At 52.6% G+C, this 22,720-nt stretch overlaps 6 protein-coding genes across 6 annotated transcripts; 2 read left to right on the top strand and 4 right to left on the bottom strand.

Moving 5' to 3' along the window:
• Positions 1-30: 30 nt before the first annotated feature.
• On the bottom strand, positions 31-2,470 carry BD324DRAFT_631063 (FMN-dependent dehydrogenase-domain-containing protein). The gene is made up of 16 exons (XM_022016400.1): positions 2,289-2,470; positions 2,200-2,221; positions 2,099-2,140; positions 2,031-2,049; positions 1,911-1,984; positions 1,638-1,869; positions 1,562-1,586; positions 1,382-1,517; positions 1,273-1,343; positions 1,154-1,230; positions 997-1,111; positions 693-934; positions 639-647; positions 572-584; positions 145-514; positions 31-98 (listed from the first exon to the last, which is right to left on the bottom strand). The coding sequence occupies exons 1-16, from the start codon at positions 2,340-2,342 to the stop codon at positions 58-60; spliced, it is 1,542 nt and encodes a 513-aa protein (XP_021869827.1). The 5' UTR covers positions 2,343-2,470; the 3' UTR covers positions 31-57.
• A 1,169-nt stretch (positions 2,471-3,639) lies between these two features.
• BD324DRAFT_652210 (hypothetical protein) lies at positions 3,640-7,486 on the top strand (the record flags this gene model as incomplete). The annotated part of the gene is made up of 7 exons (XM_022018458.1): positions 3,640-4,855; positions 4,897-5,512; positions 5,554-5,754; positions 5,795-6,192; positions 6,232-6,649; positions 6,700-6,878; positions 6,918-7,486. The coding sequence occupies 7 exons, from the start codon at positions 3,640-3,642 to the stop codon at positions 7,484-7,486; spliced, it is 3,597 nt and encodes a 1,198-aa protein (XP_021869826.1).
• A 186-nt stretch (positions 7,487-7,672) lies between these two features.
• On the bottom strand, positions 7,673-12,460 carry BD324DRAFT_631054 (P-loop containing nucleoside triphosphate hydrolase protein). The gene is made up of 24 exons (XM_022016399.1): positions 12,439-12,460; positions 12,279-12,398; positions 12,101-12,229; positions 12,019-12,061; positions 11,650-11,978; positions 11,536-11,613; positions 11,413-11,497; positions 11,272-11,375; positions 11,000-11,234; positions 10,895-10,964; positions 10,766-10,861; positions 10,581-10,729; positions 9,962-10,541; positions 9,770-9,926; positions 9,428-9,734; positions 9,297-9,388; positions 9,126-9,257; positions 8,964-9,085; positions 8,800-8,927; positions 8,689-8,759; positions 8,345-8,651; positions 8,252-8,303; positions 7,834-8,208; positions 7,673-7,778 (listed from the first exon to the last, which is right to left on the bottom strand). The coding sequence occupies exons 1-24, from the start codon at positions 12,439-12,441 to the stop codon at positions 7,736-7,738; spliced, it is 3,807 nt and encodes a 1,268-aa protein (XP_021869825.1). The 5' UTR covers positions 12,442-12,460; the 3' UTR covers positions 7,673-7,735.
• A 159-nt stretch (positions 12,461-12,619) lies between these two features.
• On the top strand, positions 12,620-14,046 carry BD324DRAFT_631046 (ribonuclease H-like domain-containing protein). The gene is made up of 7 exons (XM_022016398.1): positions 12,620-12,740; positions 12,799-12,873; positions 12,921-13,111; positions 13,201-13,362; positions 13,421-13,598; positions 13,712-13,827; positions 13,882-14,046. Exons 1-7 carry the CDS (start codon positions 12,699-12,701, stop codon positions 13,952-13,954), a joined length of 837 nt encoding a protein of 278 aa, XP_021869824.1. The 5' UTR covers positions 12,620-12,698; the 3' UTR covers positions 13,955-14,046.
• On the bottom strand, positions 14,047-17,963 carry BD324DRAFT_631038 (hypothetical protein). The gene is made up of 13 exons (XM_022016397.1): positions 17,882-17,963; positions 17,104-17,226; positions 17,005-17,063; positions 16,001-16,956; positions 15,840-15,966; positions 15,594-15,802; positions 15,413-15,556; positions 15,258-15,372; positions 15,135-15,223; positions 14,808-15,087; positions 14,364-14,679; positions 14,238-14,313; positions 14,047-14,188 (listed from the first exon to the last, which is right to left on the bottom strand). Exons 1-13 carry the CDS (start codon positions 17,898-17,900, stop codon positions 14,137-14,139), a joined length of 2,565 nt encoding a protein of 854 aa, XP_021869823.1. The 5' UTR covers positions 17,901-17,963; the 3' UTR covers positions 14,047-14,136.
• Positions 17,964-18,424: 461 nt separating this feature from the next.
• Positions 18,425-22,406, bottom strand: BD324DRAFT_631029 (hypothetical protein). Its single transcript, XM_022016396.1, has 3 exons — positions 22,227-22,406; positions 19,471-22,170; positions 18,425-19,433 (listed from the first exon to the last, which is right to left on the bottom strand). Exons 2-3 carry the CDS (start codon positions 22,119-22,121, stop codon positions 18,458-18,460), a joined length of 3,627 nt encoding a protein of 1,208 aa, XP_021869822.1. The 5' UTR covers positions 22,122-22,170; positions 22,227-22,406; the 3' UTR covers positions 18,425-18,457.
• Between the last annotated feature and the right edge of the window lie 314 nt (positions 22,407-22,720).

Genomic DNA, 22,720 nt, shown 5'->3' with positions numbered 1-22,720 from the left:
GGCAGGCTTGTACAGCATGACAATACATGTAAAGTTCGCCCTGATACGCGCTACCGCTTAGAGTCGAGCTTTTGTGCCAACGGGTACGATTCTCTCATCTGCGAAAGTCTCAGCACGTATCGCTCACCCCTTCTTTGCACTCACAATTCGCATCGTACAACGTATCAATACTCGCTGCGCCGTGAAGCGCACTCGTGTCGATCATACTCGGTACCAGCTCTCCAATATTTCTAGCTCCAACGAGCCTCATGTTCATTTCAAACTCGTCTTTGAGGATTTGTAACAGTTTCGAGATCCCTTCTTCACCATATGTCGACATGGCGTAAATCATCGGTCGACCGATTCCCACGGCCGTTGCTCCGAGCGCTACGGCCTTCATGACGTCTGAAGCGCGTCTCACACCTCCATCGACGAAAATTTCAAACTTTGGACGGGAAGGATTGTTCATATATCCGTGTGCTGTAAGCGCAGAGACGACGGACGGGAGGATGGCAATAGGGGCCGGAGCATAGTCCTAGGTGCACCAGGGTCAGCGAGACAAATTGCATCTTTTGTTCAGATGCCTGCTCACCAGCTGACGACCACTAAGAGAGCACATGACGGTCAATGATGTCGACTGAGACACGTCTATCGCTTACCCATGATTACTGGGCAATGTCAGACTGGTTCGTGATCCGTACTCAATGGCTCACCTCAGCACGATCCCATCCACACCTGCCTCTGCAGCCAGCACGGCGTCCTCCCAGCATTGCACACCCTTGAGAATGATTTTCATCCCTTTAGCAGCTTCCGTCAAATCCTTCAGGTCTGCCCAATTCAAACTCGGGTCGATGAATGATGAAATGGCCCTGGCGGCACCTTGATCCCGCCTGACTTTATCACCGCCTGTAGTCTGAGCAGATGACGCGGCGCCCTCAAACTTGGTCCGCATGTCCTTCAGCGTAGAACCGTCAACACAGATGCGACAGGGTCGGAAGACACTTGGGCCAGACTGACTTTTTCTCGTCGTCCCAACTGAGGAGCATCCACAGTGATGAACAATGCTTTTATACCTCGATCAGCGGCATGAGCGACAATCTTTCGGGTCCTCGCTCGGTCCGCGTTGACGTATCTGGGACATCAGCAGCGTTTCTGAGGAGGGGAAAATTCCCACAATTGCATAAATTGCACTTGACCAGGCGCAGCAGCGTCGACCAATTCATCGAAAGAGCACGACGCGAGGGTGGGAATCTACCTCGGTTCAGCAAGTTGTCCACTTTTCCCGCCACGCACCATCTGTATGACATTGTGCTTTGCTGCCGCTCTGGTCAGAGTGACCTCTCCTTCTGGATGACCCAGTTTACCTGCGAGTCAGTCCTAATCGTCGCTGGCCTCCACTCACCCAGAGCAGTCGCGGTGATGTAAATTGGCATGCTAGTTGCGAAGCCTAGTATCTTGGTAGAGAAATCGACATTGGCCACGTTTCTGAGAATCCTCGGTCTGAACCATAATCTATGGTAAGCATTATGATTTTCGCGCTGTGTCTTGCTCAGCACTCTACCATCCTGGGAAGATCACTCACCATGGATATTTCGTCGTCTGCACCGCTGTGAGACCATCTCAGCCAGATGCCAATCTTACCAAACCAATGTTCTTACGAGCTGTAATAATTCCAGCCTCTCCTTCCCATGACTCGCCTTGCGACAGCTTCGAAATCGTGCAAGCTTAAGATCTGCTCTAGGTCCGGCTTGACCCATTCTTCAGGTGCTGGTGAGCTTGAACTTGAGCTCTGGGGGATCTGCACAGCTGACGGAGCGGGGGCTGAAGCAGGCGCAGGCTCGGGTTTCACCATCGTTCCCGGTCTGACTGGACCCAAGTGTTTCGAGGGATCTACAGGTTTTATAAGGAGAATACTAAGGGGTTTGACTCACCTAGATTATCCTTGATGGCATCAGGGGGATGAATCGGTTCATACTCCTCGGTGGCATCTTTTCCGGCATACTTCCTGCAGACATGCGCATGAGAAGGATGATTATGAATACCAAACTCACAGGATGATGTCCGCTCCGCCTGATGATGTGTCAGTGGAAACCTGACTTGCAGCCGGTAGGGTATTTACCAGGATGCTCATCGAGAAAATCAGTTACGTCGTATACGTGTCCTGGACGAATGAATTGGTTCCATCAGCGTTGCTCTGAAAATCAGTGAGATCCCTGTTACCGTGGACTACTATCCATACACCCTGACAATCCCGTCAGCTATGATTCGCCAAGAGGTGCAAAACAGAGAATGAGGTGGGGACGAATCACCTGTTCTCTGCTGGCATGTTTCGCCACTTCTTTGCCGTCCACTTGATTGGTCATATCGTAGGGTCAAGGTCAGGAAGAGTATACAGTGTGTGCAGCAAATGCTTTCTCGTCGACCCAGCTTTACCTGCTACGATCGTTATATGGACATTGAATACGACGATCCTTGGTGCGCACTACCATATGCATAGCTAACGGTCCTCCGCAACTTTTCGGTCCGGGCCGATCGATTATCCGCCGGTTCAATGTCGTGACTGCTCGACCGTGGGAAGATAGCACTCAAGGTTGGTACGAAAACTCATATGCTAATCCCTTGCTGGCTCCCCTGAGTGTCACGATGCATAAGGCACATTCCACAGCGCAGGCGACTGGACCACCATCCCACGCTGTCAACTCAACTCACCGCCACAGCGCAGTAGGGACGCGGTGAATGCTCTTTCCAGGGTAGATGGTGTACCATTCACCGGAATGTGTGCCTCAGAGGATATGGTCAATATAGTTTGTTGAGATGTGCCACACAGAGGTAGTAGAGGGATATGATTATCGGTTGGAGAGGATCCATCACAGCCATGTGAGAGAAAGCAGCTGCCGCCATTCCCTCTCCCACCAAGAATTCGGCTCGTTCCAAGTAGATCCCCATTCATCATAGATCCCATGCCACCACCACCCACACCCCGGCCGCCGCGCCCCCCGCCCTGCCGCTCGACCTGCCGCCTCAATAGAATAGTGAATAATACCTGGAACTATTCTCCTCCGACAGAGAGGGGTCTGGGCCCAAGAGAGAGGGAGAGCGAGAGAGGGTGCTATTAGGAAAAATCTCACAATTCCTAATGGACAACCCCCTTTTACCAATTTTTTCCCCCCGTCCAAACCATTCAGGGAAAATTACAAATTTTAATTAGAAGAAATACAAATGCTGCTGCTGCTCTCGCTGCTGCTTGCTGCTTGCTGCTGGCTACTGCCCCGGTCTCTTTCTTCCCTCCATTGGTCTCAATCGTTGTGTCCTGCAATCCTCAATCAGACCTGCTCAACAAATGATCTCACAGTAGCTTCCTCCTCACAAAAGGTCGGCCTGATAGTCCCCCCCTTACCACCGACCATCATCTCTGGCCACCTCCTTCCTTTATTATTATTACTACCGTTTTTTTCGTCCCAAAAGGCCACGCGACGTCATCGTGTGCGTAGGTAGTAGCGTTGGTCATTTGGGGGGGAATGTCCCACCAGTCAGCTCTCTTCTCCTCTCTCTCTCTCTTTCTCACTCGTGTCACAGTCTCTCTCTCAGCATTGCACACACCAGTCCCACTGCTTGGTCCCAGCGCTCTGCTTCCCTGGCAAACGAGCAGATGCCACAATCATGGAATCATCGACCACCACCAGTAGTAGTAATCTTACATCCGCAATAGTCGATGTCGATATGAAGGATCCATCCAACAGCAGCAACATGATCACACCGACCACTTCATCAAATGGCAAGAGGAGGGCTATACCTCCTAGTTCTATACCAGATTTCCCAAGCTATAACAAAGTCAGAAGTCCACCCGCTCAGACGTCACTTTCACCTTCCCCCACCTCCTCCCCTTCCCCTTCTTCACCCTTTACCAGTCCACCACGATCAGTCGCAGGTCAAATGTTACATCCCGTTCCCATGCCTTTATCACCACTCGGTATGGATTCAGGTCTAGCGCCTCTATCCTCCCCGTGGCACACGCTGGCTGCGACATCAGGCGCACCGACTCCCTCATTGGAAGGACCTGGAAAGGGCAGTCCACACTTGGGTTACCCATTCGAACGGTTGAACATCGGTGGAAGTTGGAGCGGTGCCAATCTCGTCGCGGAGAGCTCGAGAAGGAGATCGTTACCTGGAGACGTGAAATCCATGGCACCTCCTCCACCTCAACTTGCAGATCAATTCGCAAGATATAGAGCCTTGGCAGGACACGCTTCAGCCAATGCCAAAGGCAAATCGAGATCGACAGAATCGCCACCTCCTCAAAAGTCACCAACGCCTGCAACATCTTCTGAATCTGGACCTATGCGTCTTCATCTCCCTGGACAGGCTAAAATGCCATCTCCACTAGGACCGAGCAGTTCATCAAAGATTATACATCCTCTTCCCCCAAGATCACTCCGTCCCCTCTTACCTCTCTCGACAACCCTTGTACTTGATCTCAGACCTCCATCGTCATTCCATTCGGCCCATTTACCAAACTCCGTCTCTTTGCCGATCCCCTCCACACTTTTACGGCGACCAGCATTCACCCTCTCAAAGCTCACCCAGATGTTGCCAGCCGAGGCCAGAGGGTCTGTGGCGGAGTGGAAGGAGAAACGAGATATCATCTTACTCGATGCAGACTCCACACGATTGACAGCGGACAGCATCATGACGGGTCTGGCGGGTAAATTCGACCGTGAAGGGTTTCAGGGCAACATGTGGTACCTCCAAGGTGGACTCGCAGCACTGAACGGGGTAGACCTGAACCTCATCACCGAAAATAGCGGCGAGGCGACACCTGACAACGCCGAAGAGGGCTTGATGGTGGGCAAGTTGGGATCTCTAGCTTTCCAGCAAGGTGAGCTCGGAAAATTGCGATTCCATGCTGACTGCCTCCAGGATCCACCGGAAGTAATCTTCAGAATCGTCGGAAGGACGGCCCGCGGACACCAGGCACACCCATCCGCAAAGATCCATTCTCCCCTACTTCGAGTCATACCGAAAAGCCTCCCTACAACCCCGCTTTCACCTCGCCAGGCTTCAGCAGTGCCGCTTCCAGCTCTGGTAAGGACTCTGGCTCGTCTTCTCGCGGATCGCACCATCACTCGTATAATATTCAACCTGCCAATCCCTTTTTTGACAATATCCGACAGAATCTCGAACTCTCACACGACGGCATCTCGGAGCGCATCAGTCTCGACTTGCCCGATAGTGTCACTTCGCGAGCCTCAGAGTTTCCATCTTGGATCCGCAAGCTCGTCATGCTGCCACCCACCGAGGCTGCCGACAGATTGGCGAGTGAATTCTACCAGGTGGAATTACAAGAACAAAGACGTTTGCAAGCTGTCATGGATTGGCACACCCGAGATTCGGGTCGAAGGTTGACGTTTTCCATCAAGGCAGCTGTCGAGGCCTTGCAGTCTGTCGCGGATGATGTGGCAGGTGCGACGAATGAAGACGCGCATTATTTCCCATTCTCTATCTCTGCGGGAGTCGAGCGAGGCTCAAAAAACAGGTCAGCTTACAGTCTCCGCGCTCGAGCTGATGACTTTGTAGATACAAGAATATTTGGCCTTATGACTTTTCACGTGTCAAGCTTGATTCTCCGCCTGATTCTGATTCAGATTACATCAATGCCTCCTATGTCCAGCCCAAGGGTACGGCTCGCAAATACATTGCGACCCAGGGTCCGTTAGATGCCACCTTTTGCGATTTCTGGACATTGGTTTGGGAACAGGATGTCCGAGTCATCGTCATGTGAGTTTTGAACGTGCGAGTAGCGCTGACTTGTCTCCAGGTTGACAAAGCAATACGAAGGTGGTCTGCTCAAGTGTGGCAATTACTGGTCAAATGCCAACTACGGGTCCATCCGGGTTGAATTGGAGTCCCAGTACGGTGGAGAGGATCGCAAGGCGGATGATGCTCCAGGTTTCGACTTTGGTTCGGCCTTTCACGACAAAGATGAGGCGCCATCATCAGATCAGGAAAACATCCATCGTGTCTTTACGCTCCGTAAAAAGAATGGCGAGGCTCGCAGGATTGTCCAGATACAATGTACGGCCTGGCCAGATTTCGACGTTCCCGACTCGCCAGACGTCCTGTTGAATCTCCTTCGAGATGTCAACTCGGCGACTGAAGAGCTTTGCAACGGGGACGCGGATGATCGAGCCGCTCAGCCTCCAGTCTTGGTGCATTGTGAGTGGGAGTATTCATTTACGTGGGCTGACGAAGTAGGCTCTGCGGGCGTTGGCCGGACGGGTTCATTCATCATTGTCGATGCGATTGTCGATTTCTTGCGCAGGGAACGAGACTCTCAGCAGTCTTTCACCACCCGCTCGTCCAGAGATACCACGGATTCTCTGTCGCCTTCACCGAGCTCCGTTGTCCACTTTGCAGACTCGATTCCTCCGCCAAGCTCGTCTGTGCGAGACCATAGAAGTCGATCGAATTCTGGATCCGCCTCGATGCTCGAACCCATCAAGGAAGACAAGATGGATTTGGACCCGCCAGCATTCTCCTCGAGTTTACCTCGCAAAGCGAGGCGAGATTCTTCGGATGGAGCGCCGAGAAGTAGAAGCTTTTCCGATACACCTGGTAGACCCAAACTTCGATCAGGATCCCAGTCGAGGAGCTACGAGGAGAATGAGAAAGCGTGAGCCTGGCACTGACCCGATGACATCGCGCTGATGCTCGTGTATATAGCCTTCGAAGAGATTTTGGTGTCGTGCCGGTCCTTACCAAATCTGGTGATCGGCATCGGGAGCCATCGCCTATCCACTCTCTGGATGGGTCGAGTCCAGTGGCTACTGTCTTGGAGGGTATGCGAGTGCAGCGGATGAGTCTGGTACAGAGTTTGAGGCAATATATCTTTGTCCATCGAGGTGAGCTGAGACTCTGTGACATGGCACTCATTGTTTCAGCCATCATTCACGCCTACCTCAACATGATTGACAATGATCGACTTCGCGGTAAATCCCCTTCATCACTCGCCTCGGATGTCGGTACCAATCCTTCCATGTCATCCACGACGACATTTGCACCCAAGACGGAGAGCACCACGGCGACTTCATTGACTTCTGCATCCACAGCGGACGATACCTCGATGCGTTCCGGCGTATCTACCAAAGGAGGCGCGCCGCCGCCCCCCGCCGCCGCCGGCACTGGCGCACCTTCAGACGAAGAGATGGAACCTCATAAACGTCGAGCATCACCCACAGAGCTGACTATGTCCGCTGAGAATAGTCCGATCGGACCCGGTTCGAGACCTGTCCTTGGATTGACCAAACGGCCCAGTTCCAAGAAAATGAGAGCTTCCGATTCGAGTCTGATGGGAGCAACACCATTGGATTTGTCCAGTCAGGCAAAGGCCACAGCGACGAGCACGAGCACGAGCACGACGGGAGGTGCGGCAAAAATCGCAGGGACGCAGAATGTGTTCTCGGTCGGTGCGCTGGATACCGGGGACCGTGGACCGACAAAGGCGGTATGAGAACATACAGGTCTCCCTTGTTTTTGGCATTTGGTCACCATTTTCTTCTTTTGGCATGTTTTGGCAAATCTCTTTGGCACATTTTTTTGGTTCATGTGGGTCATCTTTCGCACATCCTCTCATTCACTCTCAAGAGATGTACTTGGAAAATCTTTAGTCGCTTCGAGTCATACAGATATGCATATCAATCACATTCATTGCGAGTCGCGCTAGAAGAAATCCAAGAAAAAATATTCACTCTCATTCATTCTAATCGTCCTCTTGAGGTCCACGAGCAACTCGTTTAGCCAGTCTGAGAGAGTTATCATCATCAGTTTAATGGCTATTTTTTCATCGTCACGACTCACGCTGCAGCCAGATCCAATTGACCTCCGGCAGCCGCTGGCTTTTTCACAGCTCCAGGTTTGGGCCCGTTCGAAGCCGCAGGTTTGACCGATGCCGTAGGGATAGGTGGTCGACCTCCTGGACCAGCACCAACACCAGCACCAGTGGCACCCACCGTAGGTTTCGTGCTTGCCGCTGGGATACTCGGCTTGGCAGGAATAACAGGTTTAGGTTTAGGCGCCGGAGCAGGACCCTTGTTGCCGATCACAGAGTTGGGTCTGGAACTGGACCCGCCGTTGGCCGCGGCAGTCGCGGTAGCAGCCGGAGCTGGAGGAGCTCGACGTCCTGCAGGAGGTGGTGGAGGGGGCGGTGGAGCCGATTGCTCGACAAGCTTGAGGCTGGAAAGTCCGTCAGCACTGTGCAGCTCGAATTTGACCTCACTAGTTGGATGGAGCCCAGCCCTCTTTCCCATTTTTGACGACCATCCACCAGCCTTCACACGTCAGCCAATCAGCGGGGCGAATCGTCACTCACCATTATCATCCTTCTCCTTGACCTCGACCAACTCTCCCTTCGTCAGGTTCATCTCCCCATCCTGTCCTGTAAAGTTGTACAGGGCCTTGTACATGTCCTTTGGTGGCGCGGCGGGAGGAGGAGCTGGTGGCGCACGACTAGCACCCGGAATAGGAGGAGGAGCTCGAGCGGCCCCACCTCCTGTAGCGGGCGCTTTGACAGCTTTGGGCGAGACTGGCGTGGCAGCTCCTCCGCCAACTGTAGGTGGAGGAGCTGGTTTGGCTGCACCGGGCAGAGCTTTGGCAGTCGGTCTACTTGCAGATCGACCCTGTAGCGTCAGGAGAATGCGATGAGGCTGGACGTACCGCCATTCCAGCAGGTGCAGCTTTGGCAGCCTTTTTGACCTTTGGATTCCGCGGCGGCATAGGGTCCGACACTGAAGAGTATCAGTGAAGCTCTCGAGGCAGGAGACGCACCGCTGTTTGGAGGCTCTCCAGATCCCACGGCGATGGTATGACTCTTGTACACTCCATCATTGCGTACAGACTCGTCCTTGACAGCTTTGATGGTCGCTCTCTTGTCCTTCTTCTTTGCGTACTCGATGCTACAGCCTCAGTCTCGTTTCGCCCATGTCACTCACGTGGGCCCGATGGCGACTCCGAGATTACCTCCGGTCAATGTCAAGATGACACACATCATCTCAGTCTTTAGCGAACAGGTGAAGATAGGATCGCCCTCCTCGCACGCGTTGACGTTCAAAGCCTTAACAGATGAGCTTTCGAACCCTTGCGACTGGACGCACCACAAAGTCGTCCCTCAGATTGGTCATGGAGATCTGCCTGATCGTCACCAGAGGGATTTTCCGCTCAAGCGAGGTCGTCACTCCGCCCTCTTTTGAAGCAGCCGAGACGACAAAGTAGACCGCCTTGTCGGTCTGCATGGGTCAGCGTGCAATGCACCGTTCGACTCTCACGATGATCAAGAATCTCGGACTGAGCTTGGAAGATCGACCGAGTTTTGACACCAGCAACTCTGCTCTCGAGCTGAAGTGGACCGTTTCGGAGGCTGGGGAAATAATCAGCGGGGTGAACGTCGTCAACTTACGTGACAGATTCGCAGCATTCCTCAGCAGCTCTCCTTGTGGACTTGTGCCGCCGACATCGAGGTAATCGCCCATAAATTTGCGCATTCCGAGCAAACTGAATCTTCTTCGCTCTTTTCTGCCCGCCAAGACCTCGTGACCGTAATCGCGCTTCCTCGCATATACCAGCGACTCTTTCTGGTTCTTCCAGAATCGTTGGATCTTGGTCGCAGCTTCGTGCTTCCGTCTCACGTGGGCTCGCCAGGCACGTTGAATACGAGTAGCCATCGTGTGCCAGTATCTATCTCGTTCGCCCTCCAGGTAGAATAGCTGGCACGTCAGTAAGGCTCGAAACTCGTGCGTACCGTTTCTGGGTTCTTGATGAAAGCTTTCGTTGTTCCCATTTGCCATTCGTCCTTTGCGATCTTGGCATCTCGAAGGATCTGTTCACAACCGGATCGGTCGTCACCCTGCCAGATATAGTCTCCAGCGTAAGATGTAGCAGGGGACAATAAGTAGAACCTGGACGGTCAGATCATTCGACAGAAATCGCCCACCTCTGTATCATCTTGCTGAATTCCGCACGGTATGCAAAACCTGCTCGACGCACTCGGATATTCTCCTGTAGACCCAAATACTTGATTTGATGAAGAATGGCCTTGTCGTCGTATTCCGACGGCGATCTGTTTTGATTGGGTTTGATCGTCCGGATGTAGTGTGGTTGACATCGCATCAAGTTGGTCACTAGATCGTTGGCAGACTGTCGAATCTTGTCACCAGCAGTCGGTGGACGCTTCTTCGATGTGTGATCCACTTTCTCAGGGAATAAAGTGTGCAAAAACTTGTCCTTGCTTCCTTCGATCAGATCCAAAATGTCACGAACCAGCGTATCCTTGTTCTTGTCGGTCATTCCAGGGACGTTGTACAACACATCTCCGGCATAGTGCTTGATCAAAAACTTGTTGCCTCGTGGCTCAAAGTTTGGGTTTGCAGACAACATGTTGGCACGTTGCATGAACGCATTGTCGGCCGCTGCAGGGTCGGCATGAGCAGTCGCAGTCGCGTCGTTGAGTGTCGCAAAGATACCCGCAGGTCTTTTGCCTTCGATAAGTTCACACACCACGGCGTTGTCAAAGACTGATGAATCAGCATGAGTTGCAGGCGTCTCCCTCTCACATTTGATGGGCGTCCACTTGATCTGTTCCCGGACGTACTCTTCTTGCTCGGCCTTGAGGGTGAGTTCGATGAAGATCTGTTGAAGCTTTTCGTTGACATAGTTGATACACAGCTGCTCAAAGCTATTGTTGTCAAAGATTTCGAATCCACTGAACAAGTCAGCAAAGCCGCGACACCACTCTCACTAAATATCAAGGACGCCGATGACATAATCTGGATTTGACTGGGGTTTCATTGACACGTTGACTCGGCTGACGATCCATTCAAAGAGATTGTTGTACCTGACGTGAGCTTTATAGCAGCGTCGCACTTACAGTGCCTTGGCGAGCGCATCGCGTCCAGAAGATGCCTGAGCAACATTCTGCGGTACCTCGTAAACCGAACCTAGTTGTGAGCGAAAGCCTAAGAGGCAAGCTCACCTCTTCGTCCACCTCGTTGCGTCTCCACGATACGGTTTAAGAGGGCCTTCTGTAATGCCGCAGGGTCCGTGTCCAGGAGATAGGCCGCAAAGTCGACCACGCCAGCGTCGGAGATCTGGGCATTGCCGTCATCCCCTTCAACAAAGTCAAGGTTTCCGAGCCAGAGGATAGAGGCGATAGTTTTGAAGATGGAATTTTGTTCGTCTGCGGAGAGACCAATGACTTCCATGGCACGCTAATTTGTCAAGGGTGTCTTGACGTGGCAGACTCACAATCGTCTCCTTGAAATCGTTGGCGTCGTTTATACTGGAGACATCGAGACAGTTGCCTCTGCTCGTGTAACCATACGCCTCTGGACCTTGCAGGCCGAATGCCTCTGTGAAGGTCAGCAACGGTCAATGAGAAAGACTCACCTCGCTGAGCTGCACTTGCCGCTTTAGTGAACTGGTAGAAGATGTGAAAGTTTCGTTCATTCCGGATCTGCTGCACGACTCGACCCTACAAGAGTCAGTTGTGACCGATCAAAGCAAGCTTACTTTCTCCAACAGGTAGTTTGTGATCTGAGCTCCGACCGGCTGACCCATTCCATTGAACATGATTTCGAGATATTTACCCTGTTCGTCAGTGTTGAGCTCTTACCTCGTCCTCACATGTCGACTTGAATTATCGTTCCTCAGGGTCTTTGCACATCCGAAACTCTCCAACAATGGATTCGTGGCCAATACCATCTCTTTGATACCTTCGATTCCTCCTGCTCCCGTCTCTCCACCACTAACAGCTGCGATATACTGCATGATCCTCTTTGCAGCTTCGGTCTTGCCTGCTCCGGATTCTCCAGAGATGATAACACATTGATTCTCTTTCTCATTCGTCATCTTGTAGTAGGCCGTTTCAGCGATGGCATATACATGAGGTGGCATCTCGAGTCTGTTCTTGTTCCTGTACGAGCTGAGCGTTTCCTCGGTATATATACCGAGATCTGACCCGCTTAGCTCTGTCATCAACGGGAAGGAACTCACCTCGGAATGGGTTCACAGAGATCAAGACATGGGCAATGTAGGTCTAGAGGTGAGCCAATGAACCCTTTCATGCCGATCTCACATAGATCTCCTGGTTGAAGAATCTGTCTTTGAGATTCTTATTGATCTCCTCGTTGGTGATCGTACTGAGTAATGTCATGTCCGGTACACCAGCAGACTTCTTCTTTCTGAATCCTTCAGAGTAATCGGCCTGGAAAGTTATATTCAGCCTGCACCTGAAGACTTGGACGACGCCGCACCTTTGCGATCTTGGACGTTTTGTTACTGCTTCCTGCCGCACCTCCGCCTCCTCCTCCTCCTCCTCCACCGCCCAGCAAACCGCCCATCTTGCCTTTCATTCCTGCCTTCTTGGAGGGTGCCTGGCTAGATCAGACTCAGATTCAGCTTCCCACAGCTCACCATGGTGACTTGATGGCACTGGTCACGGAAAAGCAGTCAATGAACAGGGGATAAATAGTAAGAAGAGAGAATGCATTGAGTTGGAATACGTCACTAAACGGGGCCGCAGCGATAAGTGAGTTGTTTACGTAATTGACGGTCAGGACGTCCCATCATGCCATGCCATGCCACCGTTGTTCGACATTCATCCTCGTTGACACTTTCCAAATCCATGCCGAGACGGCGATAGGTGAGGCTTTCTGCCCCGTGAAAGACGTAAGATGGCGACTATAAGAGCGCCGAAAGTGGACAATATCCACGAAGTGAGTCCGATCCCCATCTCCAGAGGTATTCCGCTGGATAAACCTTGACTGTTTCTAGGTATGGGCGGATAATCTAGAATCAGAATTCGCAGCGATGCGGAACCTGATAGATCAATATCCTTACGTCTCAATGGTGAGCTTAAGAAAGAGAGCGCGATGATCGCTGATAGGATCACCTAGGATACCGAGTTCCCTGGAATCGTCGCGAGACCCATAGGCGATTTTAAGACGGGATCAGACTATCATTATCAGACGATGAGATGCAATGTCGACATGTTACGGATCATCCAACTGGGTATAACACTATGTGATGAGGATGGCAACTCGCCAGAGGTCTCGACATGGCAATTCAACTTTTCATTCAATCTCAGGTACGTACTTGTGATCCTTTCTTTCTTCGGGAACAGGCGCCAGGGAAACCAAAATTCAACTCAAACTGATGAATCCCATCCATCGCCAGCGACGACATGTACGCACCTGACTCTATCGAGCTGCTTAAAGCTTCTGGAATAGATTTCAAAAGGAATGAAGAGGATGGCATAGACGTGGAATACTTTGGAGAATTACTCGTGACATCCGGATTGGTCCTGTTTGATCATGTCAAATGGATCTCATTCCATTCGTGAGTGATACAAGACCCGCCCCAACATCAGATACTTTGCTCAACGGAAAAATATCAGTGGATATGACTTTGGTTACCTGCTCAAAATCCTCACCTGCGAACCTCTGCCTCCCAATGAACTGGACTTCTTTCACCTTTTGTTGATTTGGTTCCCGTGCCTGTACGATATAAAACACATTGTCCGGTCCATCAAGACTTTACGGGGAGGTCTACAGGAAATGGCAGAGTCTCTAGGGGTGGGTACATATCGCTGTCTCTTTTTTTTTTGGTGGTGTCGCGAGCCGAGATGTGTAATCGTCACTGTCACCCGTCATCCCCGCGCTTGCTAACGCTCGCGAATCGTTCTTAGGTACAACGTATAGGCCCTCAACATCAAGCTGGATCAGATTCCCTGCTCACAGCCGCAGTCTTTTTCCGGATCCGACATAACTACTTTGATGACAAGTTAGATGACGACTACTACAAGTGAGTCGACAAGTCTACCGCTGGCCATCTGTCCATTGACCAGTCGTGCCCCAGAAACTATATTTACGGTTTCTCTTCTGGTCGTCATGCGCCTGGCGGTAAAATCTCACCACCACAGGAGAGATGAAAGGTAGCAGTTACAGAGGCTAGACTCGTGGCGGATAGTAGCCAGTGTAAATTAGACACATGTAGGATCTATCAAGGGGATGTACATCATGTGCTTGGGTCAAAATGCACACATGCTCAAAAGTGTTGTAGGTAATATAGGTAATCTCGTAGATGAACCGTGACAGGCCGTGATAGTGCTCTTCAAGCACCCAGACCACCTTCTGCTCCGAACGCTCGACTCTCCCCTTCTTGCCTGTAGACCATCAGCCTGGATCCAACGCTCAAGAATGATGGTGACCTACGCCTGTTTGTATAAAACCCCCACACTCTTCAAAGCCTTGACGACAGTCGCCGCGTCTTCCGAGACGGCCCGAGCCTCTGACGCAGAGGTCAATTGTGATGATTCTTGTCACCAAAGTCAGACGTACCGTCATGCCTGCCTAGGGAGTTGAGGATAGTAGCCCCCTTGAGCAGTATATCGGCGGACCAGAACCACCCAGTAAGGATATACGGTCCACCGATACCGTTCTTTGTCCGGGTCGTTACGTGAGCGATGGAGCTGCTGTCCGCAACCTTATCATCGCGCCATGGAGAAGGCGTATCGGGGTCATCTACTTGAAGCGCTTTCGCCCAGCTCTTGACTAGTTGGGTATAGTCTCGAGCGTGTTGAATCGCAGAATCTCGATCGAAGGCGTCAGCATCGAGGGAGTGGAGCAGCATTCGAGCGGCCATGAGGCATGAGTGCTGAAAGAGCGAACGAAGCGAGTGAGCACGTGCGAGAGACAATCGAGTGGGGACAATCGAGTGGGAGGAGTGGCGAGACACGACACGTTCAGCAGCCTGTCTTGATGCACGACTCGGAGACGACTCACGCTCAACGGTGCATCAATCGCATCCCAAACCACATCACTCCCTTGCTTAATCTTGAGCTCATCCGCCATTTTCCGTTCGATAGCATAAGTAGCCTCCATGATCTCCTTGTAAGCCGCCGGGTGATCCCGACGGGCACAATATGGCGGAGGCGGAGTGGGAGATGTTTTCTGAGCGTACGCAGCGAGAGCCAATGCGGTAAAGTTGTTGATCCCCTCTGGAGATTTCTCGCACAGGATCCTGGCCCGCCAACAGAGATGCAAACTGCAGATGAGTGTACCGCTGAGAGCGTGTCAGCGATGTACCGCAACGACCTATCAAATACCCACTACATGTAGCTCGGTGGGGAGAGATCGTCCATGGTGGACAAGAGGTAGATGTCTCGAAGTCGGAATTCGGGATGATTCGTAACCGTACCCTGAAGGTCAGGCTCGTCTGGTGTGCACACTTACGTTAATGTATTCTTCTGGTGGCCGGGGAAGGGGTGTGGTGATGGTGGATTCGTCCAGGAAGTTGGGGTATTTTGTCATGCATGCCGCTCCTCGATCAGAGCAATAAACGGACCAGCTTTAAGAAACGGTCAGTCATATCCCACAGGCACACTTACAAAGAGTGGATACGTTCTGCCAGCTCCCATTGATCCTTCGGGGGCCCTAATAACGGCCATGCGGCGTTGGCTGCTGAACCGATCTGCTCGTGGCTCCGGAAGATGCCAGTCTTTATGCGGTGCAGGTTGCAAGCCAAGGCGAGCCTTGAAGATGAGCATACCCTTTTTCCGAGCGACTCACATGATGGCCTTGTTTGTCAGATAAAAACCCTCTAATGGTCGTGCCCTAGAAAACTGCCACTTGCCCAAACCCTTGGCGGCATTGATGGCATCCAGAAGTCGATCCTCCTCCGCGACCGCTTCGTCCAATTTGACCAACGCAATGAGGTATAGTGAATCTGCGAGAGCACGGACAGCTGGGATGTACGAGGAAGACGCGGCGAGCGTGTACTGAAAATTTCAGCAATGCCCGTGATGTTAAACTTACCATTGAGAATACCAGGCAAGGATGAGGTCTCAGCTTTGGCGGCAAAGCCATTTTGGCTCTGAATTGCTCTTCGCTCCATACTTCGGATCCAAAAGCCACTCGGGGCGGACAAAAGAACAGGTCGAGTCTGGCGATGAGCTTGACCTCCTTATCCCACTCACAGGTATTCGCGCGCGCTCTGCGATATGTCATCCTCCGTCAACGTTGTCCTGTGCTCAACGGCGCGGTCCAAGACCTCGTTGATGGCCTCCTTGCCTGTCTGGCTAGGGATAGCCGAGTCGAATGGCGTGATGTGGGGCTCTAAAGAAGCTTGCGGATCCAGAGCGATCGGTAGGGTATTGGTAATCTGTGTTCCCTGGGTTGGCAGGGGTAGCGACTGACGGGCATGATTATCGACTCCTTTGAGCGTTTGTGTAAGTTGGAATCCCATCGACGGGTCGAGATCGAACCCTAGTCCGAGAGATTGAGCTGGGTCCACAGGGGTCGCTGTGCCGGTGGCAGTGGGGTTGATCGGGGTCGGTTGAGCAGGCACAGGTTGACTCATGTCCATGGACCATACCGTCGACACATCGTTTGAGGAAGATAGCAATGACCAAGGCATGCCTTCCAAAGTCGGTGCGTTTGAGCCATACGGCTGATCACCGTTGGGCGGTTGAGTCGAATTACCTCCGGATCTCGAACCGGAGGGCCAGTTCCAATTGCCAAGACTGTCCATCATGTTTGCCGCTGTTCGTTCACCACTCGGTATACTTCTAGGCATTCCACCGTACGGTGACGTCCCCGCATCAGTCGATGAGGACGTGACAGAATTGGCAGGTCCGCTGAACGACGGAAATAACCTGGCATAATCACTGTAGGCCCCGAGGTTCGATGGTGCGTTCTCTGACGATGTGGCTCCATTGCTCCAGTTGAGAGACCCTGAAGCCTGTCCAGATGGAAGTGCATCCGCGGCCGAGTGTCGGCGAGAAGCAATAGCCGCTTTGAGTTCTGCTTCTTCCATTTCTGCCAATTTCTTTTCCAGCTTTTCCACACGTGAAGCCGGTCTGATCGCATCGTAGACGCAGCGATCTTTGCGTTTGGCACATTGGTCACAGACTGGTTTCGTCGCCGAACATTTCTGAGCGAGGTCAGTGGATGACAAAGACCAAACAGGCAGGAAACTTGCCAATTTCTTAGCTCTGCACATGAGACAAGCGTCGCCTCGGCGTAACGGCTGGTTTGAGGCTGAAACGTGAGCGTTTGCATCTTAGGCTTGAGCTCCCACCTTTGCCTTTTCGCTCAGGAGAAGCTTTCGAGCCCATGGTCGAGCTCGACGCGCCCCTTCCGTGGTTCGGCTTTTTAGACGGCTTGAACCCATTCTCCGATTCATGGGAATGACGGCGCCGGTCTGTGAGAGCCAGGAAGTGAGAACCAGGAAGCATGATTGAGGGCACGGGTCGGTGTGTCGACCAGAGAGGTTCAAGCAGAGGTGTACATGGGGTGTAGAAATTTGCAGGTCCAGAATTGAGCGTATCGGGTGAATGTGTGTGTGTAAGGTCGATCAGACCGGGGACGCCGGGAATATGAAATGGGATGTGGAGGTTGTGTGAATGGTTGTGCGGCAAGTCGGACATGTCGGTGAGGATTGCGGTGGCCAACACAGTGATAGAGATGTATATATGAAGTGTTGGGTGAGTCGCACAATGGGACAATGGAGTCCGATAGGTGCAAGAATGATGCGTGCAGATCATTTCGAGGAAGGAAGGGGGGGTGAGGCGTTCGGTGGAGGTGTACACAAGAATTGATCCAAGATCACAAAGGTAATATGGAGAGAATGAAAGGAGTCAGGGTGTGAAGTGATCGTCCCGAGATAAGTGATTTCCCCGTGGATGAGAGGTCGCAGAGCATCAGGGGGCATAGATGGACCATGGGAGAGGAGGCGGCGTTGGCGGCCGGGGCGGAGGTAGCAGTAGCAGCATGAGATGAAACATGGATCAAGAGTGAGCGAACGGAAATAGTCAGCGCTTGTAAGTGTCTTCGTGGTCAGAAGGGTGGGCACTCACTCATGCTCTGAGAGCTCATAGTGGGGTGGATATGGTCGTCGTCCTCGTTGTCGTCGACGTTGTGCAATGAATTGGGTACATCAATTGGATTTGCCTGCCCGCTGTCGGTGAACCCGGTGACCGGATATATTTACCTATTACTGCCGAAATCGGTTAGTGGCAGTTTTGTGCAGAAGAATTGGACAATGATGATCGATGGGCATCCGGGCATTTTGAGAGAGAGGCAGGCAGGCAGGCAGCGGAGGTGCGGGTGCGGGTCCTGGCTGGACCAAGGTACTATCTCCACATTTGCATACTACCAGGACATGTGAGCATTGAAAGGTGCGGGTGGTCGATACGTTGCACGTAATGTCAAGCGAACACCTGGGCTTCGGCCCAAATCATATATATCCCCGAATAGCCCCGGGAGACGGAGCCCTCGCCGCAGTCTCTCGGTGAAAGGTTGTTGAGATTTACTTTGGGGAGATCTGACGTGTGGTAGAAGCAGCATCTGAATAGGATACTCGAGCCTCGATCGGTTCTGCACCATTTGCCAGCACGTTGTACCGTACCCATCCTGATGCAAGGTAGATCCTATCATACAACCCTAGTTCTTTGACCTATCCTCTTCAACCTATCCCTTTCCTGCTGAACATGATCCTTCCACCGTTGCTCCATCTCCCTGAGATCCCTCGTCCCATCAACAGCCTCTCGCCAATCCATGACTTTCTTGGCCTTTTCAATTTTACTCGACGATCTAGATAAGGATCGACTTTGCCTCCTCGCCGTAGCGGCGGATTCCGTCATCGCTCCACCAAGGGTGTATCTCTCCGATCCTTCACCTTGACCTTCCGCTTCCTCGCTCGGTTCTTCAGGTAGTACTACACTCATCGCAGCCACTGCAGCCTTCTCGCGTTCCTCCTCTTCCCTTTGAATCAACTCTTCCAAGACTTTCCGGATAGGCGGATCAGCAGACGATACGGGCGCTCCGTACATTGTCGCTTTTCTCGACCCTGAGCCAGGCGTGGATCGTGTCTCCATCGATGATGGGTCCGGTGAGAAAAGTCTACGCGTCCGAGGTAAGATGGCCGAACGAGACCACCATTTGGGTCGAGAGTCCGCGTCTAAAGGTAAAGGTGGTAGAGGCGGGCGTTCAGTGTAGGAGAGAGCCGGGCTAGTAGACACTTTGGGGCTGCGAAGGGACCTCGCCTCGTTCTCATTTTTGGGATCAGATTCGTCCGCGAATATCGTTCTGTCCTGCCTCGCAGCGACAGTACGCCGAGGGCTGGCGTAAGAGACCTCCAACGACCCTGTAACAATTTGATCTGGGCCTGCTGGACTCGATTTCATCGTGATACTGTCTTTCGCGCGGTGAAGACTGATCATTGATCGAGCGTGATGTAACGGCGCAGACAAGGATGGTAGTTCTGGTGTGCCGACCATCGATCTGAGTATTTTCCGCTTGGGTTTCATAGGTGAAGGAGACCATTTGGAGATCTCGGGTGGCGGCGATTCCACAGGAGTAGCTACACGAGCGATGATTGGCTGTCGCGGTGATTCGTACGTGGAGTATCTACGGTCAGCTGAGTCCTCGCAGCGTCCACACTCACATGCTATTGACCGACGTGTCTCCACCCAACTCGCCTAGCGGCCGGCCTGCGTTGTTGCTGATAGGCGCAGAATCAAGCAGAGCAGTAGGTATTGACATTCTGCTTGAACCGTTGATTGCCGAGGCAGAAGGACTGACCAGTCGCTTTGTCTTTATTGAATGAGATAGCGCCTCGCTGAGTATCCGTTCACGTCGTTTTTGATCTCGATGAGCATCTTGGCCTTCTGGCGATTGCTCCAATGGCGGAGAGATGACTTGACCCCTGAATGTCACTTCGTCGGCTACGGGAGATGTCGCATTTGGTTCTTCGCGGTGACGTTTGAACATGCTTCTGAAGGATGCCGAAGCGGAGAGAAATGACATGGACTTGTTGGTTCTTGACAATCGTCTCGTGGATTGATCTCTTGACCCTTGGGTCACTGGTCGTGCCAGAGGCTCAATGGCACCTGGAGGCGAGCAGAGGGAGAACCCTGCAGCCTGTCGTTGCCATTTAGGCGTCGTGTCGTCTACTCCGCCTTCCTTTGGCGTAGGGGGACCACGCGAAGGCGAACGAGCGGGTCGAGGCGGAGCTTCTTGTCCGAGGTACTGCGCTCGCAGTACGCCAGGACCTAGTGATCTGGTCATGCGCAAAGATTGGGGATGCTGAGGTAAGAAGAATTCGGCAGGTGCAGGAGGCTTTGCACCCAGCTGAATACTGACGTTATCCATCGAACCAGATACGCGTTTCGAAGCGTTTCCCCATCGCTCCTTGTCTTGTCCAGTGAGGTCCACAGCTTCTTCCAAGAGACTCTGTGGGAGACTGATCGGCGTAGTGACGGGACTCAGACCTAGACCGATCGTCGACGGAGCGAGCAAGGATGTGGAGCTTGCGAATGCTGGGTGAAGTGGTCTCCCTCGGTATTTTTCCGACTTTGTGCTATCGCGCCGGATGATGGGGTGAGGTGACTCGGACGGCGAGACAGATGGATCGGCGCTGACGGGCAGTGAAGTGAACCCCGAGGAAGGCGTGGTCGTATCGGGATAAATTGAGCCTTGTGGACTGTCGCTAGAGCTGGTCCCTACTAAGAGACTAGCTTCGAGCAGGAATCGTCCGCCCAGGTCCACGTTGAGTTCACCAAGGAACATGCCTTGGATCATGTCAGTCGATCGTCTATCAGGGACAGTGCTGGCTTCTGGAAGTGGAGATGGGGATGAGATTCCCATTTGTCTGACAGATTTTGAGGAGAGAGATTGTGATCTGGTCCTGTTTGCTTTTGGAGACGAGTCACTCCGTTTGAGGGACTGACTCCGGCGTAGGGAGAGCGACAATCGACGCCGAAGATCACGACCTCGAGCGGATGATTCAGCTGGTATCTCCGCGGTGAGTTTCTCCATGGTCCGAGTTCGCTCCGCTTCGGCCATCGAGAGCCTTCTTTCCATATCCGCGTGAATGAGTTTTTTCGTCTCAGATGCAGCGACGCTTATTCCAGAGTCGCCCCGAGTCATGGGCACAGATGTTAAGTGAGCAGTTTGCGCTCGTTTGGTCGGAGCGAGACTTGATCGGCGTGATGAAGCTGAAGACGATTGAGCAGGCGGGATGGATCCCGCTGTCGAGTAGTCGAGATGAGAGAATGATGGTGAGGACGGAATGTTGAACTGAATGGGGTCGCCAAAGTCTGGAGCGGGAATGATAGGAGATGTGGGCGATGTACAATAAGGACTGCGATGCGAAGAGAGCGATTGAGAACGTTTTCGACGGTTCTGAGACCCCATCGATTCATCGTGATGGAGAGCGTACTTTCCCTCAACATTCTCCCTCTCCATCAATGCAGGGAGTCGCGTGGTCCCCTGCCGAGCATCTGCAAGACTCTGTTGACGTCGGAGACTCTTCATACTGCCCACAGTCTTGAATCGGCCCGCGGGCGTCTCACACCCAGGACCCGAAGTCACCTCAGAGTTGCCCTTGGCAGGCAAGCTAACGTTACGTCTGGTAACGATTGGTAGCCTCAGCGGTTCATTGCCGATCGACGGAACGCGTTTAGCTGGTCCGAGGACAGTCGCTGGAAAGCCTTTGCCCAGATCCTTGACGGTGTTGACCTTGTCGAGAGTGAATCGTTTTCCCACCCCACCGCGAGATTTCAGCGTCTTTGTATAATCCAACGAGTCCTTTGGAGCGTGTCGTGGACCGGCTGGGGATTTGGCAGACGGTGCCGATTTGGCTTGTGATTTATCGCCTTCGTAGACCGGTTCGTAGTTGTATTGATAAGACGTTGCGGATACTCTGTTGAGTCGCTTTCGAGCGATCGTGACGTCGGATTCAGTCGATGTTGAGGTCTGCGTTGTGACCCTCGTGCCGAGGTGAGAAGACGTTTCGGACGACGGGAACAGGTAATGGATGGTCGAAGTAGATGGCGAGGCCAGGATGATTCTAGGCGTTGATTCCGATTCGAGCAATGTCTGCTTCTTGGAAACACCTGTCCTTCGCTTACGGGTAGGGTTTGCTACAGTCTGGGTCTGAGGTTGCAAGGGGAGGACAGGGTTAGATCCGAAGGGGTCGACTTGAGATGGACTACTGGGAGCCTCAGCGACGACCGGTGTAGTCTCCGTATCGGATTCTCCAAACGTCGAGTATGATCGTCGGAAGAGCGTTGAAGAACGATGTGAGAGCGGCATGATGGGCCAACGTGAGGGCTCTAAAGGGAGGGAGTTTGGGTGGATGTCCCTGCGCGAAGGTCAATCAAATGATCATGCACTGACAGGTTGGAGGGTCAGACTCACCAGTATCACACTACAGTTCCTGTCGGTGAAAGCGATTTCACTGTTTGGTCCACCTTTCTACAAGTCAGACACTGGGACCCATGATTTCAGTTGAGACCTCCGTTTGACCAGCCAGCCACGATTATCAGCAAGGTCAGGTCTTGTCTCGTATAAAAGGGCTCCCCCCCCCCCCCCCCCTCCATCCGCAGCGGCAACACTCATTCGGGTCTACACGGTGCATAACATGTCATCCATGGTACCTACGGAGACCAATGGCTCATTGAAGCGAAGAGTGACAATGCGAGGTGTCTGCGGAGAGCCATGTCCCATGAATGCGCAGGGACGATTGGGTATAGATAGCCAAGGGACAAATGAGATCAGAGACAAACGCGTGGCGGGACGCGAATATTTGATCGGCCTGGCCTGCTACTTCGCGACTGATGAAGGGGTCCTCATGGCGATACTTCAGCTTCATTCCTCGGTGCAAGTCGTTCGTCCTGAACAGAGCACGAGAG

This window comes from Kockovaella imperatae, assembly GCF_002102565.1.
Source record: "Kockovaella imperatae strain NRRL Y-17943 chromosome Unknown BD324scaffold_10, whole genome shotgun sequence".
NCBI lineage: Eukaryota > Fungi > Basidiomycota > Tremellomycetes > Tremellales > Cuniculitremaceae > Kockovaella > Kockovaella imperatae.
This window is presented reverse-complemented; position numbering and strand designations above follow the sequence as displayed.

Excerpts from the sequence above, each read along its gene's own strand:
- BD324DRAFT_631063 (XM_022016400.1), bottom strand. The coding sequence starts at position 2,342 with ATGACCAATCAAGTGGACGGCAAAGAAGTGGCGAAACATGCCAGCAGA. Across the intron at positions 1,518-1,561 it reads CAGACGACGAAATATCCATG|CGCGAAAATCATAATGCTTA; the intron begins GTGAGTGATCTT and ends AGCAAGACACAG. Across the intron at positions 935-996 it reads AGTTGGGACGACGAGAAAAA|GACATGCGGACCAAGTTTGA; the intron begins GTCAGTCTGGCC and ends TCTACGCTGAAG.
- BD324DRAFT_631054 (XM_022016399.1), bottom strand. Across the intron at positions 11,614-11,649 it reads ACGATAATTCAAGTCGACAT|GGTAAATATCTCGAAATCAT; the intron begins GTGAGGACGAGG and ends ACTGACGAACAG. Across the intron at positions 8,760-8,799 it reads TGGAGAGCCTCCAAACAGCG|TGTCGGACCCTATGCCGCCG; the intron begins GTGCGTCTCCTG and ends GATACTCTTCAG.
- BD324DRAFT_631046 (XM_022016398.1), top strand. The coding sequence starts at position 12,699 with ATGGCGACTATAAGAGCGCCGAAAGTGGACAATATCCACGAA. Across the intron at positions 12,741-12,798 it reads AAGTGGACAATATCCACGAA|GTATGGGCGGATAATCTAGA; the intron begins GTGAGTCCGATC and ends GACTGTTTCTAG. Across the intron at positions 13,363-13,420 it reads AAATGGATCTCATTCCATTC|TGGATATGACTTTGGTTACC; the intron begins GTGAGTGATACA and ends GAAAAATATCAG.
- BD324DRAFT_631038 (XM_022016397.1), bottom strand. Across the intron at positions 16,957-17,004 it reads TGTGCAGAGCTAAGAAATTG|AAATGTTCGGCGACGAAACC; the intron begins GCAAGTTTCCTG and ends GACCTCGCTCAG. Across the intron at positions 15,803-15,839 it reads CTTGCCTGGTATTCTCAATG|TACACGCTCGCCGCGTCTTC; the intron begins GTAAGTTTAACA and ends TGAAATTTTCAG.
- BD324DRAFT_631029 (XM_022016396.1), bottom strand. The coding sequence starts at position 22,121 with ATGCCGCTCTCACATCGTTCTTCAACGCTCTTCCGACGATCATACTCG. Across the intron at positions 19,434-19,470 it reads GACACGTCGGTCAATAGCAT|ATACTCCACGTACGAATCAC; the intron begins GTGAGTGTGGAC and ends AGCTGACCGTAG.